The sequence below is a fragment of the Dryas octopetala genome, chromosome 6 (genome assembly GCF_963921425.1).
Source record: "Dryas octopetala chromosome 6, drDryOcto1.1, whole genome shotgun sequence".
Classification (NCBI taxonomy): Eukaryota; Viridiplantae; Streptophyta; class Magnoliopsida; order Rosales; family Rosaceae; genus Dryas; species Dryas octopetala.
The window spans coordinates 1,073,038-1,093,084 of NC_141371.1; the positions used below are offsets into that span (position 1 = coordinate 1,073,038).

The 20,047-nt window shown below is 35.7% G+C and overlaps 3 protein-coding genes across 4 annotated transcripts; 2 read left to right on the forward strand and 1 right to left on the reverse strand.

The window, feature by feature from the left end:
* Positions 1–2,563: 2,563 nt before the first annotated feature.
* On the forward strand, positions 2,564–7,927 carry SUVR4 (SET-domain containing protein lysine methyltransferase family protein). Its single transcript, XM_086246377.1, has 8 exons — positions 2,564–2,746; positions 3,326–3,740; positions 4,282–5,009; positions 5,586–5,851; positions 6,334–6,400; positions 6,557–6,607; positions 6,981–7,074; positions 7,651–7,927. The coding sequence occupies exons 1-8, from the start codon at positions 2,564–2,566 to the stop codon at positions 7,677–7,679; spliced, it is 1,833 nt and encodes a 610-aa protein (XP_086102503.1). The 3' UTR covers positions 7,680–7,927.
* Positions 7,928–9,075: 1,148 nt separating this feature from the next.
* LOC147280737 (peroxygenase-like) lies at positions 9,076–10,852 on the reverse strand. The gene is made up of 5 exons (XM_086247792.1): positions 10,534–10,852; positions 10,262–10,347; positions 10,055–10,149; positions 9,421–9,546; positions 9,076–9,324 (listed from the first exon to the last, which is right to left on the reverse strand). Exons 1-5 carry the CDS (start codon positions 10,808–10,810, stop codon positions 9,171–9,173), a joined length of 738 nt encoding a protein of 245 aa, XP_086103918.1. The 5' UTR covers positions 10,811–10,852; the 3' UTR covers positions 9,076–9,170.
* Positions 10,853–12,356: 1,504 nt separating this feature from the next.
* On the forward strand, positions 12,357–16,589 carry LOC147280738 (Homeodomain-like superfamily protein). Of its 2 annotated transcripts, none has more exons than XM_086247824.1 (8): positions 12,357–12,573; positions 13,082–13,874; positions 14,225–14,399; positions 14,498–14,574; positions 14,674–14,713; positions 15,091–15,148; positions 15,610–15,679; positions 15,854–16,589. In XM_086247824.1, exons 2-8 carry the CDS (start codon positions 13,299–13,301, stop codon positions 16,223–16,225), a joined length of 1,368 nt encoding a protein of 455 aa, XP_086103950.1. In that variant the 5' UTR covers positions 12,357–12,573; positions 13,082–13,298; the 3' UTR covers positions 16,226–16,589. The 2 variants fall into 2 exon arrangements, with proteins under 2 accessions (XP_086103950.1, XP_086103949.1); XM_086247823.1 differs by having other exon boundaries at positions 12,360–12,573; positions 14,192–14,399.
* Positions 16,590–20,047: the final 3,458 nt, after the last annotated feature.

Genomic DNA, 20,047 nt, shown 5'->3' on the forward strand with positions numbered 1-20,047 from the left:
CAACAACTGTGTGAAGTTCAGGTGGCAAACTGAGAGAATTTAAGTTTCAGGGGGCAAAGTGAAAAAAAATATATCTTACAAGAGGCAATGGTGTGAATAAGCTTTTTTTTTTTTTTTCTTTTTTTCATTTCTTTATTCTTCATCTTCTTTTTTCTTTTCTTCTTTTTCTTTTCTTTCTTCTGTCTCTTACCTGGTTCTCTCAAAAACAGAAAACCCAAACAGGACGTGGCGTTGATGGTAGTGGGGAGTATCTCGGTGATTGGTGACAGCGAAAAGGGAGGAGGTGGAGCTTGGCTGCTGGGTGCGAAGGGCAGCTGGGCTCGACAGGGAAGCTTGGCAGCGAGGTAGCTGCGACGCAGGCAGGTGGAGGACCGGCTTGGTACTGGTTTTTTGCAACCAGGCCGGGCTGTTCATGGGGTTCTAGATATGGGTTTTTTTTTTTTAAATAATTTATCTTTATACCCGTTTATTGATTCAGACTAAATTTTGCTTGGGCTTTTGTTTTTCTTGTTGGGCTCATGTTATTTTGTTATGTTTGGACTAGGCTGGGCCCTTTCTGTTGAGTCTGGGCTTTATTTATTGCAGGTGTTGTGGGCTTCTTTAAAAATGTAAAATTGTAGGCATTATTTGAAAATTTCGTTGAAGGATAATGCCTACAATTTTATAGTAATTTCGAAGTTCACCGACGGCTTTACAAGTTACTTTTGTTATCAACTCCGTCGCAACTTCGCAAGCAAGCACTGCCCGGGAATCTCTATGTGGGCTTTACATTTTTAATTTTTTAATACCTAGGTTCTCAAAAGTTACAACAAAACCCAAAACTCAAAACTTCTTTTTAATAATAGGTCCAAACTTCTAGTATGTATAAAAAGTTCTCTCTATTCGTGAGGGAGTCTTTAGTGTGTGACATTTTAGTTTTCTCCACCTATTTGTGTGTGACTTTTTAGCGTTCTTCACTTATTTGTGTGTAACTCTTTAGCGTTCTTCATCTATTTGTGTGTGACTCTTTAGCGTTCTTCGTTTATTTGTAAGTAACTTTTTAGTGTTCTTCACCTATTTATGTGTGACCCTTTAGTTTTTTCTTTAACTTTGTTGATCTATTTGTGTGTAACTCTTTTGATTCTATCACCTATGTTTATTTTGAAAGCGTTACGGGCCGATTATGAAATCCATGTCACAAATTAACAGGTACATTTTTACTTTTAGAACTTGAAAGAACTTAATTATTTTTTGTATTTTAGGTTTAATATTTTCTTTGGTAAGTGGAAATGTTTGTGGAAAACGAAGAGAAAACCTGGGTTTACACTGTTTGGTCAGCGGGAATGTTTCTCTTTTCCCTTTAACTTTCTTGGGAACCCATTGGAGCTGTGATCCCTATTTTTCCTGAACTTTTCTGGGTTAACGAAACAAAACCTTACTTTTTTGTTTTGGTAGAGAAACAATTACTTTGATGGTGAAAGTATACAAGTGCGGATTGCAGAACATCTTTTCCTTAGATTTTCTCTAGAACCAAGCTGCAGAATTATATTAGTGTCATTTTATTTATCGTATTGTATTTTGTATTTACTGTTTGGTTGGTGGGAAATATTTGCTGGGAAAGAAGAAAAACTTAGGGTTTTTCCGTACATCTTCTGGGGAACCAGTCACGGGTATATTGTTGTGCCACGTGCTTTTGGCTGCTGAGAAAACAGGGGAAAACTGTGGAATGCTATTAGATTTTCACTTTGATGCTATCGGGGGTTGGAAATTTTAGCTGAGCGTTTGTGAAGTTGATGGGTTTCACATTTTTCATTTTCTTTGTTTTTGTTGTGTAATATAAATTAAAAAAATTATGTAACTCTGTTGGGTATTTAAAAAAGTGTTAGGAATCTATTTATTCGGTTGCTCCATATTCTTGAAAAATACACGACTAACTAATATTATTAGGTAAAACAAAAACAAGCCGAGAATCCCGATTTATATGGATATGAGATTCTTAATGTGCATATACCAAATCTGAGAATCTCATTTCCATTTAAGTGGTTATATTATGTGAGTGAAAAGAACTTTTAAATATGAGAGACGATTTTCTCCTTTGAATATAAGAGTGAATAACATTGTTAAGATTCATTTCCTAACATAACCAAATGCTTTAAAATACCGTTATTTTATGTAAATATAATTAAAGAAAGAGATTAGTCAAAATAAGAAACAAAAGGGTATAACATGGGAAAAATTAAAAAAAAAATCTTCACAAATTTGTTTAATTGGATGTTTAGCAATTTAATTTGATACATTATTCTAGGAGCATAGTATGTCCTGTACATATGCATGAAATGAAATATTGAAATTCTTACTTGTATTTGTTATATTTGCAGAGAACAAAGGAAGAAATTAACGAGGCGCAAATTAAATTGGTGGGACGTAAAAGACTGAATGGGTTTTGTGCTTTATCTAACAAGCCCTGGAAATTAATGCAGGAGAGGTAGCAATTTAATTAATGCTGTGGAACATAAGGAGCAAGTGACCTCTGAATTAGTTTTAGATTTAAGTGTTCAACTGTTCATCAGTTTTTGCTCTGGCCATGTCTCCCGACCCGAGAGTTATTGAGGCCTTTAAGGTGACGAGGGGCTTGCATATTCGTGATGAAGAGGTCAAACCAGTTCTTAAGTCTCTGCTGAAGTTGTACGATAGAAATTGGGAGCTTATTGAAGAAGACAACTACCGGACTCTTGTAGATGCATATTTTGAGTCTAAGGAAAATAAGGTACTCTATACTAATTGTTTATTAATTATAAGGGAAACTAAATTTTTGGTTCTTGTGTTTTGATCAGAAATCACATCTGGTTTTTGTGGTTTATATTTTGCGAATTTAGTATATTGTTTGCAATCTTAAAATAATTTTAAAATTTTGTTAAAAATCTCATATTTTTATTTTAGAGGTAAACAATCCATTGTTTTCGAGAAAAATTTTGTTGAAAAATTGAAAGGTCATCTTATGGACTTTTTAAAATTTATTTCAAATTTTATTTGCTAGAAAAAATGATACCCTCAAAATTTTTAGTGGAACATGATAATTGGCAATTGCATTGCAAGTTTTGCTAGGACATATTTTACTCACTCACTTGGTAGATTAGTTGTCCTGTAAACAGTAACTAGCATGGTCCAACCTTGGATTGAGTGCACAAATAGTGTAGTTAAGCCACTTGAGCTTTTGTACAAGTTACAAATAAAAAAAATTTATACATAACGAATATATATACTCATTGATATGAGAGAATAAATGTATATACTTGTTACATATAAATTCTTTTGTTATAAACTAATAAAACTTGTACTTGTTCAGCTTGCTGTGGGAAATGATGGGTCTGAAGCAACTAGAAAAAATGATGCGTCAGAAAGACCAGGTAAAAGACTGCATTTGGCCGAGGACTCTAAAATGGATATGTCAAGCCAATCATTGGCGCAGAGTGAAAATCCTTCAACAATGGTCAGAAGACAGGGAGTCATGGAGTCATCTCAACCTTGTTTAAGAAACGGCAGAACTGGATCTAGTTCTGAACTGCCCCTCAAACAGTTCAGGGACAGAGGAAAAGACCCCCTTCCCACTCCCCATGGAGATAGAAAATTACATTCTGAGAGGGCACCATTATCATCAATCTCACATGGTAATCACAAGAAAGACTTCATGAAACCAAAAACCAGGGAATCCACAAATGGTGTTCCAGTCTCTGCAGAACCCACATTAATGAGACGTCCAGGTATTTATATCTTTCCACTACAAGATACTATTGTCTATTACAAGATGGTCGAAATCTGTTCCTTTATTCTCATTCTTTCTTGGGCGGCAATGAACTTTCAAATGTCATTTTGAAAATGTTGAATGTTATTTTAAAAAATTATAGTCTTGTATAATAGTTTATAAAGAGTTGTACTTCTTTATTTATTGTCAATTAGTTTTGAGTTATATATTTTATTATTTTTTATGGTATTATGAGTTGTCCACGTATTTGGTTTGAATGACGCTACACATGCGGGGATATAGAAGAATGTCGAATATTATCCCAAGTTAAAAAATTATAACATTGTCTAGTAATTTATAAGGAGTAGATTTCTTTATTTATTGTCAAATGATTTTGACGTGGATGCTCCAATTCATAAAAAATGAAGACAACTGGCCTCCAAAAATATGATACTTTTTTTTCCCATCTATATGTTCATCCTTTTGAATAAGCCTTAGCCTAGTACCTTTTATTTTTGTGCAACTGGTTTTTTCTTACTACCTAGCATTGTATTGTCTAGCTCTTCCCGGTTCGTCAGGGGGTTCAACTGGGGGTCGTTCTGTCAAACCTACGGCGTCTACTGAAGTGGTTACAAGTGCTCGAGATGCTCTTCATGTTACAGGACCAAAGAACGGAGCTTTAAGAACTCAACGTTCTCAGGCAGATTTCAATGGTGTAGGAAGCTGTTCTGCTACAGGTACACCTAATCTTGTGGTTCAGCAGCAACCCATCACCCATAAGGACAAGAAGTCAGGCAATCGTCTCCCTGACATCACAAAATCGACAGAAAAAGTGAAGATATCATTGGTAGATGAAACTGGAAATGAGTGTTTGCCAAAGTTTAATTACATCCCACACAATATAATTTACCAAAATGCTAATGTGAATATCTCACTGGCTCGTATTGCGGACGAGGATTGCTGCTCAGATTGTTCAGGAAATTGTCTTTCATCGGCAATCCCGTGTGCATGTGCTCACGAAACTGGTGGGGAGTTTGTGTACACACCAGAAGGCCTGCTAAAAGAAGATTTTCTACGTGCTTGTATGTCTATGAAGAGGGAACCAGAGAAGCACCCTTTAGTTTATTGTCAAGACTGCCCCCTTGAGAGGTTCAAAAATGAGTACATGCCTGAAAAATGCAAAGGACACTTGGTCAGGAGGTTTATTAAAGAATGCTGGAGAAAATGTGGATGTGATTTGAAGTGTGGAAATCGGGTAGTGCAACGGGGTATTTCATGCAAGTTACAGGTTCGTTTCCCATTTTATCTCTTGGTAGTAACGTTCACCTTGGATACCTTATTTGGCTAATTAATTATTTATTTGAAATGTGTGGAAGCTACTTCAAGAAAATGACTTTAACTACTTTTTTTTTCTTCCCTAAAACTAAAATTGAGATTATCTAACTTTGAAGAAGTATATTTGTGCATGAGTCAAGAGGTGCTTTTTGCCTCTTGAAGGTCAAACTCTTGCTATCTTGGATATTCCTAAATAATTAACTAGTTGAAGCTGCATAATATTTCACCACGATTTCCATTTATTTGCTCAGAAATTCTAGAAGAGGGCACTAGGTCGTACTGGATGCTCTTTGAATCTTGTAGTTTCTTCTTGAGCACCCATTGTTTGGCTATTAACAATGATAATTAGTGTATGTGCACCACTAGCTCTTCTGAATTTGTTTTCATTGCTAATGCTTGTCAATATTAGTACTTTTTGTTCATTAAGCATTATATTAATATTAATATGTCAGTTAGCTGTTAGAATTTCTGTATGGTAATAATTATTATTCATAACAAACTAGTAGATACTTGTTCTGATATGCTTCAGGTGTTCTTGACCCGTGAAGGAAAAGGCTGGGGTGTTAGAACCCTAGAGGTCTTGGAGAAGGGTACATTTGTCTGTGAATATGTTGGGGAGATATTGACCAATTCGGAGTTGTATCAGAGGAATATGGAAAGAAATGGCAATGAGAGACATACATACCCCGTAAATCTAGATGGAGATTGGGGCTCGGAAAAAGTTTTGGAGGATGACAACGCACTTTGTCTTGATGCAACATTTCATGGAAATATTGCAAGATTTATCAATCATAGGTAAGATTTTCCAAAGTGTGCTTGTACATTTTTTCTAAGTCCATTTTAGTGAGTTCATTTACTGCTTTAGCTTTGTGTCTTCTTTTAAAGTGGCCATATGTTCTATTTATACATCTGCCTTTTCAATCCCTCAACACACTACCCATTTGTTGCCTATGATTTATAATTGAGGTATCTTCGCATAAGTTGTCAGAAAATTCATCACTAGTTCCTACTGAGTCATATAAATGAGTGGAATCTTTTACATTGTATTAAGAGTAATTGTCATATTCATTGATGTAGACAAAGATCATCCAAATACAACTTTTCCTAATCAATTAGATGCTAATTTTTTGTCTACTTTTATTGTACTTGTGTTTGGGAGAAGGATATGAAGATGGTTCACTAAATAGCTTGTCTTAGAGTAGCATAGTTCATTTTTTTAATGATTTTGCTCCCTTGTTTTGTCCTTACTTTATGATTACTTCCCTTTATAATCGCAGATGCTTTGATGCAAACTTGGTCGATATTCCAGTCCAAGTGGAGACTCCTGACCGTCATTATTATCATGTATGGATTCACCTGCTTCCTATGTAAATGCTTCCACACACACACACAGAGTGTGTATGTGTTGTAAAGTTTGAATGGTTTTTCTGTTGGATTGTGCTTGTACATTGTGTATGAAGAAGCGTGTCTGAGTGTCTTCCTGTTGTTCCTTGTATGCAGCTTGCCTTTTTTACTACCAGGAAAGTGAATGCTTTTGAAGAGCTGACGTGGGTGAGTGAGCTTGTTTTTTCCTCTACTATTTGAATTCTTCTTTGGTGACTGGAAAAGGAAAAAAAGAACTATTTGGTTTTGATGTAGGGATAATGGTGGGTTGGTGTTTTGAGTTTGAGTTTTTGGTGAGTTGGACGTCTCTGGGGTTTATTTTTGGAAGTGACATGCTATGAAAATATAGAACTTGGAGAGACAACTGGATATGGTCTTTCATGTACAACACAGGATAACAAAAGAGCCATGCACACTGTTATATGTTTTGCTAATTTATCTGTTGTAATCGATGTGACTGATTCCATTAGTTGCCTTATTTGGGTTTTCATGAAGTTTGAATTTTTCTGTTGACAAAATGGTCTGCAAAATCATTTTACAGGATTATGGGATTGATTTTGATGATGTAAATCATCCTATTAAGGCATTCCAGTGTACTTGTGGAAGTCCATATTGCCGGACCAGGAAACAAAAAGGCAAGTATATGATCTTATATTTTTGAGAAAAAAGAGTTATATGTTATTCTTTTACTGCGAAGATAATGTAACATACCCTCTCTACGATTCTATGGCAAGGCCAAACTTTTGTTCTTGGTTAGAGAGGTTGGTATATTTTACTTTGCTTTCCAGTATAGTTTTTCATGGAACTGTTGGTGAGTACATCACAGTCTTGTCAATAAACTATGAACTGAAACCCACATTTTATGTCCTAGAACACAAAAGTATAAAAGATGGCTTTCCTTGCGACCATTGTGGACTATGATATGCTACTGGCCGGGTCTTCAATGTCACATAAATTTAGAACTTTATGAGTGTGTTTATAATATGAGATTAAGGTTGCAGTTCTGCATGTACCCACATGATCATCTGGGATGATCTGTGTTGGTAGGTCTTTTACACTGGGTTTGACAATAGTGGAATCCCAAATACCAGACAGGACTTGAAAGAAACGATAAGGGTCAATGTGCATTATGCTCCAATTATGAAATTTCTAGTGTATCTACATCTTAATTCCTCTTTATTGCCGGTAATTATCACTATTTTCATGTGCAGGGAAAAGATTGATGACTGCATTTGCCTGAAGACTGCTGGCTGCTGCAGTTAGATGTCCAATGAGCAATGTTGTAATTAGTCTTTTGCTTAAATTGACTTTATGATAGCTGATGTTTTGAAGCGTGTCAATGACTTATCATTCCAGAATGGACAATGCTCCCTTGCTGTAAAAGTTAGAGAAGAAAATGTAAGAAAGATGGAGATGATTAGAATTTAGAGAGATATTTTTGTAGAAGTTCTATCGGGATACTGTTTATAATACACAGTATCCTTATAAATTCTAAAGCTAACTCTCTCCTTTAGTTTTAATGGGAAAATAGTAATTGACTTCATTTGAATTCTTTCATCATCCAAATGCTATTGTCATTGAAAATTTAGAGAATGACTTCAGGTTTGAGTTTCCTGCTCCCGAAATGAAATCTGTTGTGGAAAAACATGAATACAGTCATCATGTTTTTATATATGTAGGTCCACTTCCAATGGCTGGACTTTATACTATAGTGTATAAATGTGATACGCCAATTCAATAATCATGCCAATTTTACAAGTGATATTATATGACATAACAACTAAAAAAAACTTTTTCTTTTGGATTTCACCTTCTGAACTCTTAAGATGATTATATACCAGTTAAAATAGTTGAAACAACATGAGAGAGAGAGAGAGATACACTGGTTTTCAAGCAATATGCCCCAACTCATTGTCTTTTGCCCCCAAATTTTATAACCACCCACTCTCCACTCTCTCACTCTCTCACATGCCTTCTTCCAATACAAGGGGTATTGTCATTGTAGATGTGTTGTTGAACATGTAATGTGCTTGATAAAGAATGCTGCTGCACTGGAGAAAATTGTTATTAATCCTGTCCGGGTTGGATGTATCATCCTGAATTGTATCCTACTGAAATGGATAGGGGAACTGAACAAGCCACAATGGAAGCAGAGGCCAGACATCACGCTATGCAACTCCTTAAACCAAAAGTGCCTTCAACTATTGAATTCGTATGCCTCTAGTAAGTGCACTACTGCTTATATTATCTGGAGAGATTGTGTTGGTAATGATATTTATCTAAATACTAGGCTTTACTGGTGTGTGAGCAAAAGACATGGTTTCTCTTTATTCGTTTACTATCTTGGTGTGTGAATTCTTTATCAAATTTAACAATGGTGTGCTTCTTTGTGAAGACGAAAATTGAGACTTTGTTTTAGTGGTTAAGAACATTTATTCCTATATACGAAGTTCTGTGTTCAAATCCTGTCCCTCTATATTGTTTGATCAGAAAAAAAAAAAAAAAAAAAAAAAGTTGCACTAGTGCCATCTAACCAAGTTAATCATACAGTGACAAGCATAGGAAAATTTGATGCTTCAACTGAGTAGGATCAACTGAAAAGTCTAGGAATTGTTCATCCAACTCGTAAAGTCACATTATTTGAGTCTTCTCTGTTATCACTTATCAGTCTATGAAGCTCAAAAAACTAATACAAACACAAACCATAATTCACGTAGTATGATGCTCTGCCTCAACCCAGCTTACCAGCAGCACCCTTCTGCAACTTGGCACAGTATTCGAATAAGCTTCCATCAAAACAGCGTCTCACAGCCTCCTTCGCTAAGAAACCTTGTTCATCTTTTGCAAGAAGATATAGAACTCCCCATTCCAGTTTACTTGCAACCCTGCGACAGTAACAGAAAATTAACTACACTTTTGAATATGTTTATGTGGGTGTGTCTGCATGTGTGCGTGTTTGAGAGAGAGAGAGAGAGAGAGACCAGCCAAAGAAATCAAAGGCGTCACGGTTAGCTTGAGTCATGTGCCAAAGCTCCCAGAACGTAAGCTTATCAGGCACCGTACGGGCATATTTGCTGAACATGTTCTCAAGATTTGCTGGAATGTACCTACAAGCATACATGGAATTAGACAACATGACTTAAATTTGCAGCAGCTGAAATTTCATGTGATTGTTTAATGACTTTGCAATTTCCAACAACTAATACATGATACACACAGACAAATGAAGTACCAAAGCATTTGAAGTACAGAAATTTACACCAAAATTAGTTTGTGCACAAGTTTTTTAGTGTGAACACATTAGCCAAAATAGACAGCCTATAACAAATATTGCTAATTATATTGAATGGGATTCCTATCTCCACAGAATGGAAGTCATCATTCATATCTACTTCGTTTACTGGACAACAGGGATCCATAGATAATAAGAACTGAAATTTGAAAGTTGAATAAAAATTAACTGTATATATATGATCGCTAAGTTTGGTTGATTTTATCAGCATATACAATTAAGTTGATTTTAACTAGTTTTTTCACATTGAAAACTTTAACAAATTAAACAAATTACCAATACATCTTTTTTTAGGTATATTATACATGGGCAAGTATCGTTACCTTCCCTCTGTATCATAGGTCCCTGAATCACTTCCATGCTTTGCCCTATGTATGTTTTGTATGTGTATTGCAAAGTAGGGAGAAGGTATCCATGTCTGCAAAAGAAATGAATCCAAATATACAAAATAAACAGCAGTACGTACTTGTAATGAGTGACAAATGAATCAGTAAAGGTAGCTAGCTGATCTTACAACATAGCCAACTTACAGGCAGAGTGGCATAACTCATTGCTCCATGGACAAGAACCATGAAAATGAAAGAAGCAACCGAATTAAATCCAAGTGCCCGAAATCCTGAAATTAATACTAATCTTAATTAATCTCTATTAAATGTATACCAACATAATTCAAAAAATGCGGTACAACATTTAATCCAGATCAAGTGGTAGAAAGACTCAAAACATTATATATTATAACGCAAAACCAAGTTTAACAATATTTCAATTTCAATGTGGGATATACTCTCAACACGTACGATACCTCTAAATGTCTCGGAAGGGTAGATTATGCCATCATTGTCTTGGTCGAAGAAAGCTGCATGCTGCTGAAGCACAGACATGTTGGAATGCTTATGGCCCCAAGTGCCATTGATGTTGTCCATGTCAGGTGCAGTCACAGCTCGAGGCATGTAAGGCTTTGGGAGCTTCGTCTCCAAATCAGTCCGGACCTTCCTCTCCGCCGTGATCGGTGCCTTCTCGGCCACCGTTGCCATCGCTTCTTTTGATGCCTCCTGCTGTTGCTGCTGCTCTGTTGCCATCTTTCAAACCTCAATTGATTAATCAGCCTCAAGTTGCTTACAAACTGCCTATTAGAAGGTCGACCCTGCTCTAATTATCAATTAATTAATATCAAATATGCATTGATTGAAAATTAGAGATAAGAATTAGCTGAAAATTAAGCACAACAAACTCCAAGTGACTCGCATTGGTTGCCGCTGGACACTCGTATGGGTTGGTAACTTTGTATATACGTGGAAGGACCTGCTGCCTCACGCAAACTGCATGCACTCATGAGTAGGTAATCATTTCTTAGGCTTATGACTTATTCATCAAAAGTCATAACTAAGTTTGGGTCTGATTCTCAGAGTAACATTTGACTATTCAACCGATCAAACCAGGCTACCCATTACATTATATTAATAGGTTTACTATTCATACCCGATAATTTATTCATCGCACCAATGTTTCAATATATAAATTTGTTAATGGGGGAGTTTACCTTGTGCAACAAGTTAGATTAGCAAGCGTGTAGCTTTCTTGGCCTTTTGGCTAAGATCAAGTACGTGTAGTCCATATGCGACAAATTAATGTTGTTGTACTACGCAGAGTTTCCCTAGTGCCTTTGAAATTTGTTAATCTTTAGTGCAACATTTAAAATGAGATGTTTTGACTCTGCATTATGGAGAAATCATTATGTATAATTATAATATTGTCTCATAATGTAATTAATTTACATGTTTTAATTTGAGTGGACATTATTAATATTATGTTCTAAAAATAAATGATTATTGAATTTAAACCGAAACGATCTCAGTCATTCGAACTAAAAAATAATTCAAAAATAATTATATTTTATTATATAAATATAAATTATACCACATAAACGGTATTACAATTATTCAAAATAAATTTTCCACCATGGATGATTTATTAGCTTTACTGCCATTACCATTAATATCTTCTTTTCACCCATCTTCCATACATGGTTTCTTACTTTCTTCCTATACATTATATTATTGACAAATTTAAAATTCGATAGGCAGACCTCTAGAATATAGAATATTTAGGAATGATATGAAATGTTAATTAGTTTTCTTTTTATTTTTTGGTTATATGTGATAAAACTTACATGACAAAAATGGCGCCACCTGGAAAATAAGTGTGGTAAATAGAAAGAAAGAAAAGTGGCGGCGTCATTCACAGCTCTATCCAATTAATTTCTGTGGTAAGGAGTCCAAGGACTAAGGAGCACTAAGTTTGACCAAAAAAGGAGCACTAAGTAATCACCGGAAAAAAGGAGAGTACACTCGAGCATAAATAAGAAATAATAAATTAATAATATCATAAAAAGACAAAGAGGGACCACTTGAGTGGGACCCACTGGCCTTGTGTGGCAGCCAATTAGACCACCACCAATATTCTTCTCAAATGACTACTGTTAATTACTCAATGATAAACTTATAATTAAGCCAAACGAACGGCCAAAATGTAAAGATCAAAATTCATTGGCTGCTGCTTAACATTTTCCGAGTCACCATCACAGAAAGAGAGACAAAACAAGACAAGTAAGTTCTTCTCTCTTTCTTGTGAGAGAGGAGTTCGTGTGAGATTAAGTCAAGAAGACAACAGCCATCGGCTCATCGCCATATCATACCTTGTATCTTTCAGAATCTTTCACAAACAGTGTTTTCCCAATTCCTAATCTTCGCTGCGTGCTTTTCCGCTACACAGCAGCCTCAAAGCTCTCAACTTTGATTTAAAGTCCAGCTTTTGCGTTTCAATTTTCGGTTTTATCACTTGGGTAAGATTGGTCGATACCCACTTTGAGTTATTGTTTATATAGATTATATTCTCTGAAATTATTGGAAATCAGTGCGTTCTTCTTCTTCTTCTTCTTCTTCTTCTTCTTCTTCTTCTTCTTGTGTTTTGTACTGGGTTGTCTATAATTTTGAACGAAGAATTTGATAATATGCGGTTTTGGGCTGCTGGGTTACCTTGCTTTTGCTCTTCGGGCTGTTTCGGTGTTACTGGTTTATGTGCTTCTACATGTGTCTGTGATGCTAAGTGGGAATTTATTGATTATAGTTAAGGGATTGAGATTATGGATCATCTTTGTGGTGTTGAGATTTGGATGGTTTGAAAGGAATTGGTAAAAATTAAAAAGTTTGAAACTCTTGTAATATTAAACCCTTGAGAATAAGTTTAGGCTTTTTTTTGGGCCCTGAAGTTTAAGCATTTTGGTTTTTTTACATACAGTAAAATACTTTACTTTAACCAGCATCTTTTGTTCTGTCATTTTCTTCTCACAGCTACCAGAAATCGGCTCTTTGAATGATAGTGAATGTGAATATTAGCCAGAATTGGTTTAAAACTCTCCTTATAGTGTGAATGTTGCTCCTATTATGTTGGCAATGAAGAAGAAGTTTGTGGGAGTGGCTGAGAAGACACTACCTGGGCACTCTTGATATACAGACAATAATGAACATGCACCCTGCTCTATATATTTAAAGATAAGATACAAACCAGATGAGTAACTTGGGAGCTTCCAAAGCTATGTCTTCATCATTTCCAAATCTCTCTACCTCCCTTGATGAAAAGTATCCCAAATTGCCAGATTCTTTTCAGGTTTCCTCACAAAGGGAGAAGACTATATGTTCTATGTTACCACAGGCTTCTTCCCCAGCGCACTTATTTTCATCATCTTCCAGGCTTCCCAATGACATTCATATTTCTTCAGTTTCCCCTTGTGAAAGGCATTCCCAACATTCTCCAGTCATTTTTAAGTCATCAGGTGACGGAAAATCATTGTCACCGACCCATTCTTCCCATTCAGAAGTACAATCTACAGCATTGAGTAGTTACCCTGTACAAAATAAAGATATTTCCTGGTGCTCAGATTCAGTTCAGGATTTTCTTCATTTTTCCGAAAATGTCACTGACCTGAATGGGATGGTGGATAGTAGTACTGGTGTCATAACATCAGAGGATCATGCTGAAAAGACGGATTGGTCTGATTGGGATCCATTAATTTCCTTTGATGATGCTCTGGACCCAAATTGGGAGCTTCCTGTTGATGCCAATGCAGTAGATCCCAAACCAAAGGTGTGTTTTTCGTACTTTTGAAGTGCCTGTTGCATTATTACATGGTCAGTGTTTCCAATGGAGCTGAAACTTCTTGAGAATTTCATGGCTTTTCTATTCTTAACAGAATAATATGTTTAATATATTCAGTTTCCTGAGACTACTTTGAGAACTTTTTTTCTGTTCAGCTGTTTTTGTGACCTAAATATATGACATGTATCAGCTATTTTCTTTTGAACCATATTTAAGATTTCAACAAATTGAACATTCTCATTGAAATTTACTTCAATATCTTTACTCTGCTTATAATTAATTTAGAACTTCTAACAATGTGCCAGGTGTTGAATCCATATTCTGATATCTTGGTGCAGCAACCGCAACAGCAGCAGCCCCAGATGCAACAGCATCAGGCAGTACAATCTGGAGAATTTTGTCCTGGCCCCGACTCATTGTCCACTGCAGCCCCAACCAAACCCAGAATGCGTTGGACACAAGAACTTCATGAGGCCTTTGTGGAAGCTGTCAACCAGCTTGGTGGTAGCGAACGTGGGTAACACATCTTATCATCTTTAGTTCTTTATTTCTGTAGGTCTGAGAGAAATCACAGAGCTTTTTTGTCATTGACTAATAACTTTAACAAACAGGAGCCACTCCCAAGGGTATCTTAAACCTCATGAAAGTTGAAAACCTGACAATCTATCATGTAAAAAGCCATTTACAGGTAGGTTGATATATTTCTATCCTTGATTACTTCCCTATAACAACCTGGTGGTTAGTTTTATTGTTTTTGCTGGACCTTTACTTTTCTTTTAAATTTCAGAAATATAGAACAGCCAGATACAAACCAGAGTCATCAGAAGGTAATGATCACCTCCTTTGTTCTTCTTCTCTGATGTTTTGCTTGAAAGAATCATTGACACTTTTGGCTTGCAAAATTATCACTTACAAAAATGTTTTGATTGCTAGGTGGTTTATCTATTTAGCCCTGCTGGCAGTGATGAACAGTTTTGTGTTGCTAGATGATTAAACTTTATTCACACTCTTACAATACTAAGCAGCGTTTCATATATACATTTCTCTTTTCCCTCACCTCCTATGTTTTTGTGTGTATACAATAGATCATTTGCTTTGTTTTCTAACTTCACAAAGCTCTCAAGTATAACATATATATATACATATACATAAAAGAATCTAGTAGTTAAGTGATGAGTAAGTTATGTTGTTGTTTTTTTTTCAGGAAATTGTGAGAAAAATCCGACTCCTGTTGAAGAAATTAATTCTCTAGACTTGAAAGCGTATGTATTTTTCCTTCACCCTGAATATTGAAGAATATGCATCTTACTTTTTATCTTTAATTTTTTTTTCCCCCGTTTATCTTCTATATTTTGGTCCCATAGCTATATCTATGTTACTTTGACTTTTTTTTTTTTTTTTTTTTTTTTTTCTATTAGGACAGAAATTTCATGTATTAAATTTAAGCCATGCAACTTTGAATGTTAGACAGAGTGAGAGATCTGTCCTACTTGTAGGACCAAACTCTATTATATAAGAAAGCTAATAGTTTCCGTACAACTCTAGTTACTTCTTACATTTTACCATTTCTTCATTAAGTGGTCCTTAGAGAAAATTTTCAACTTTATCTGTTTTTGGAATAGCATTCTTAATGTAATTTTAGCTGCTAAAATAGTTTTTCACCTATATATCTTCTGATTTATTTGTGAGCTATTAAGTTGAAATCCGGCTGCAACTTTTACAGGAGTATGGGGATTACTGAAGCGTTGCGGTTGCAGGTGGAACTCCAGAAGCGACTTCATGAACAACTTGAGGTATGCAGTTGGAGGCTAGCATTGCCTTCTTTACTTTCTGTTTAGAAGTGTGTAACAACTTACAAGAGTATTAATGCTACAATCATTATCATCAAGTTCTGATGTTATAACGAGAGAAGGAGGGGGGTGGGGTTGGTCTTTCTCATGTTCTGATGTTATAGTTTATTCTTGCAGAACCAGAGAAAGTTGCAGTTGCAACTTGAAGAACAAGGAAAGTACCTTGAGAGGATGTTTGAGCAACAAAGAAAGATGGAAGACAACAAGGTCAAGCCCGCATCATTCCCCTTGGATGATCACTCTACTGCCCCATCAAATATTGTGCTTCCTTCCCCTGGAGATGACAAGTCAGAAATCTCCAAACATGATGATACTAAAACAGGAATTAGCACTAGTAATGCCAGCACTTCCTTGGAAGAAGATTCAAAAGAGGTAAGTAGGAAGCAGAAGGCACAAGAAACCAAAAATGACGAGGATCCTGACCACCCAGGTGATGTTGAGTCTGCCCCACCCACAAAACGTGCGAGGACTGAAAGTATTATCAGTTGATTTTCATAGCATTGAAACCTTGTATCATGGGAGTTGGTCTTGGCTGGTAGATTTGATGGAGAGCATGTGATTTATGGTAGGACGTTGAACCAAGCTTACTGGAATGAGGAAGCGTCTAGAGTTTAAGGTTTCCTATTCCTTTTGTGTAAACGTTGACATGTTTGCTTCTTTCGAAAGTGAGGCTCCAGTTTTTGTGGTATAAACTTTTGAGTCTATGAGTTTCCTGATTAGCATTCTCTGACTAGGGATAGATTCTGCATTGGGAAATGTCAACACCTAGAATGATGGGTTTACTTTTTATGCTTATGAGATGCTTATTGTTAGATGGAATACTGTTCAATATTATAGTGCCCTTTCTCCTTAACAGTGCCATCAATAATATCATGCATGAGATTAATCTTCACCATGCATCATCAGTATCTATATCTGGAGCACATAGTTACATGGATAGGTACATTCGAGCAACAAAGCAACGAATTAAGAACTTGCGAGAAAGCCATTGGGGTAATGGGCATCTGTTTTGTTACTCGTTAGTGTATTTTTTTTTTCTTTGATTAATCAACTATTGTATATGAGATTTGAACTCAATCTCATCGCTAGCATTGAACAATAGAATCTGCAAAATCTACGCATTATCTACTTGTCAAGAGAAGACATTGATCCCATAATCTAAAATGTACACGCTAATTAACACATATGCTGGAGTGAGGTTGATGTGATCATTTGGTTGTGGTTGCTTGATAGACGTTAAATAAACATGATCACTATCTATTACCTGACATTGATCCAAATCTCACTGTTTAGCTTACATTAAGTGAAGGGTCTGATTTTAAATATATACATAGATTAGATTAATGCTGGCCGATTCGATCACTAAGCAATTTTCTTGAATTTTGGAATTTTTGATAAGCAGCGAGAGTCTGACGGTTCTCTCTCTCTCTCTTTGCATAGGGCTTTCGAATAATTCAGGAGTGGAGGTGGTTTTGCCTTGTGCACCACAAGTCGTTACTCCATCAATGGCACTGTCATGGCAAAGGGCAGCGCCAAGGGCCACCTCAGAGCAAAGGGTCTCTGCTAGAGAAATGGCACGGCAAGCTAATATTCTAACAAAGACAATTGATGATGATGATGCATATATGATTAGTGCCACAAATGTGTAAAACATAGTATTAATTCTAACAATAATTTTTTAACATGCTCAATATAAATAAACTCATTGTAAATATTTATATGAATTTAGAAAATTCTTATGAATATAATTTGGGTGTACGTAGTGCCATTCAAAGATTGTGTCATACCATTCATAACTAATTATATGAAGATTTAATATATGCATATGTACACAACTTAATAATTTCATATTATTATTTTTTAAGAATGGAAAGAGTTAACTAAAATAAAATAAATTTTAGACACTATTGAAATTATTTAGTTAAATATTGGTGAAAATTAAGCATTTATGTTTCAGCCTCAGCAAGCATATAATCTTTTCATTAATAATATGCATAAAAACTAAGCATTATCGATCAAGATATATGTTGGAGTGAAGTTGATATGAGCAAATGATTGTGGTGATCGACTTGATTGAAGTTTAACATTTATACCCCATATCTATCTAGAAGACTAGAACACATAGTTACATGGATAAGTATATTCGAGCAACAAAGCAACGTATTAAGAACGTACTTGCGCCGAAGGAAGGGCGAAGCAGCAACGGGCATCTGTTTAGTTTCGTTAGGTAGCCACAATCTCCTATGTCATATGATAAACTTAATTATATATAGCCACTAATTGGTTGGTTCTCTTATGATCAATTTCTTTCTTTGATAACATATCTTTCAATATTTTTCAAGGTCAATACGCGTTTATCCTTTTCTTTTTCTGTTTTCTTATATATAGTGTTTAAATTTATATGATATGCATGAATTTAGATCTATAGCTATAGCTAGCTAGTTGATTCTAGTTTTTTCCCTTCAATTCTTTGACTTTTTTTAGAAGAAAATCAAGTTAAAAACCGTTGGATATTATTTTAATAAATTTGATGATTAAAATTTAATAGGAGATTGCCCTTTCCGTAATTTGACTCGGCCAGCTCCTATTAGAAAGCCTAATGCCTAGTTACCTACTACAGCAAGCAATAATCCGATGCAATTTTTCTTCTTCGCAGTTCGATCTATTCCGCCATTTTGTTTAACTTGAATATCCTTGGCAGTCGCAAGTGAATCCCTATACGGCCATTAAGATATGCAGACTATGAACTTACATTTTGCAAAGCATCCATCAAATTTAGGACCACCCATCCATTTCCTCATCAAGGTGAACCCCCATGACACTGTTCTACAGGTGAAAGAAAGAATTGAGAGGGAACACCCCGATGTGGTTTTTACCCAGCAAGCTTTAACTTTTAAGGGTCAAGAACTTTTAGATGGAAACACTGTTTCGGAATATCCACCAGGAGTCATCCACATTGTTTATATGAATGATGCTCGCACTTCCCTTACCCATCTTCCTCCCATGGCCGCAGTGGCACCTACTGACATCGATATGCAAGATTGGGAGGCTATCCTCAATCAGAAGTAATTAGCTAGTATAATTAATTTCCTTTGTAATTTATTGAAATCAAGATCTTGATGTTTAATTTTCTGAGAATCTTTAATTTTTGGTCATTATTTTGATTATGGGTTTTGGTGGAATTCGATCTTCAGCCTCAATTTTTTTCAAAAATCAGTTCTTCATTAGATTAATTAATTTTCTCTTAATAATGTTCAAATGATTAGGAGTAGCATAATTGCATTTTGAGGTTCTCTAATGACATGATATGTATTAGCTAGTAGTTGTTTCAATATGTTTCATTCTTCTTGTGTTTAATTGTACTGTGTTTGATATAGTTGTTTCATTCTTCTTGTGTTGATCTGATAGTAATTGCTTTTTATCATATAGTTTGTCACACAATTTTCCAAGCTCAAGTACAGTACCTGAGCAGGAAGTCTCATCAGAAGGCTCCGATATGGAGGGGTAAGTGTTTGTATATATGATACTTATTAATATCGAGTGAGTATAATTATATATATATATATATATATATGAGAGAGATAGAGTAATAAGTTTTAACGTTGTATATACATGTGTTTGCATGTATGTTGTAGTCTATATATGGATCTGATTATTCAGCGGATTCAGCGGGACAAAGAAAATGACTTGGTTATTAAAGTTGGCAGCTTCGACACAGTCAGAAGCATCAAGGAGCGTATTCAAAGAGCCTTGCAAATACCAATTGACAGACAAGTTTTATTCTTGAATAATGTTCAGCTAATAGACGATAACTGTCAAATTTTCCAAACTTTTGGTGGTGAGTACACTGGCAAGGTAAAATTGTTCACTAATAATGGGCCATCTGCTAACCAGAAACTCCACATAGATGTAAAAGTGCCTTCCTTTAGCATAGAGATTGACTCAAAATCGACTCTTGGCGAGTTGAAAATTAAAATCTTTGAGAAACTCGTGGGCGGGTTACGTAGTTCAGTACTGATGCTTCCCAATGGAGGGAAATATGAATTACTTAAAACCGATGTTCTATCTAGAGCACTATCTTTAGAAGATTGTAGGCTTTCCAATCATTCAGAGGCAGAGTTGGTTTTTGCTTCTGCAGAACCACCAGTCACCACAGTGGCAGCGCCGGGAGCCAACGCCAACATTGGCAGTCCCCGGGCCAACAACAGCAGTGGCAGTGCTGGTAGCCGGCCATGGCTTCAGTGGAAGGGTAAATGAGGACTATGAGTTTCGATCTGAAATTCCCAGCTAGCTATGATGCCATGCATCAAT

Coding starts and splice junctions, on each gene's coding strand:
- LOC147280738 (XM_086247823.1), top strand. CDS start 13,299: ATGAGTAACTTGGGAGCTTCCAAAGCTATGTCTTCATCATTTCCAAAT. Junction 14,575..14,673: donor ATGTAAAAAGCCATTTACAG/GTAGGTTGATAT, acceptor TTTAAATTTCAG/AAATATAGAACAGCCAGATA. Junction 15,680..15,853: donor GACTTCATGAACAACTTGAG/GTATGCAGTTGG, acceptor TTATTCTTGCAG/AACCAGAGAAAGTTGCAGTT.
- SUVR4 (XM_086246377.1), top strand. CDS start 2,564: ATGTCTCCCGACCCGAGAGTTATTGAGGCCTTTAAGGTGACGAGGGGC. Junction 3,741..4,281: donor CACATTAATGAGACGTCCAG/GTATTTATATCT, acceptor TGTATTGTCTAG/CTCTTCCCGGTTCGTCAGGG. Junction 7,075..7,650: donor CCGGACCAGGAAACAAAAAG/GCAAGTATATGA, acceptor TTTCATGTGCAG/GGAAAAGATTGATGACTGCA.
- LOC147280737 (XM_086247792.1), bottom strand. CDS start 10,810: ATGGCAACAGAGCAGCAGCAACAGCAGGAGGCATCAAAAGAAGCGATG. Junction 10,348..10,533: donor CCCTTCCGAGACATTTAGAG/GTATCGTACGTG, acceptor TATTAATTTCAG/GATTTCGGGCACTTGGATTT. Junction 10,150..10,261: donor TGAGTTATGCCACTCTGCCT/GTAAGTTGGCTA, acceptor TTTCTTTTGCAG/ACATGGATACCTTCTCCCTA.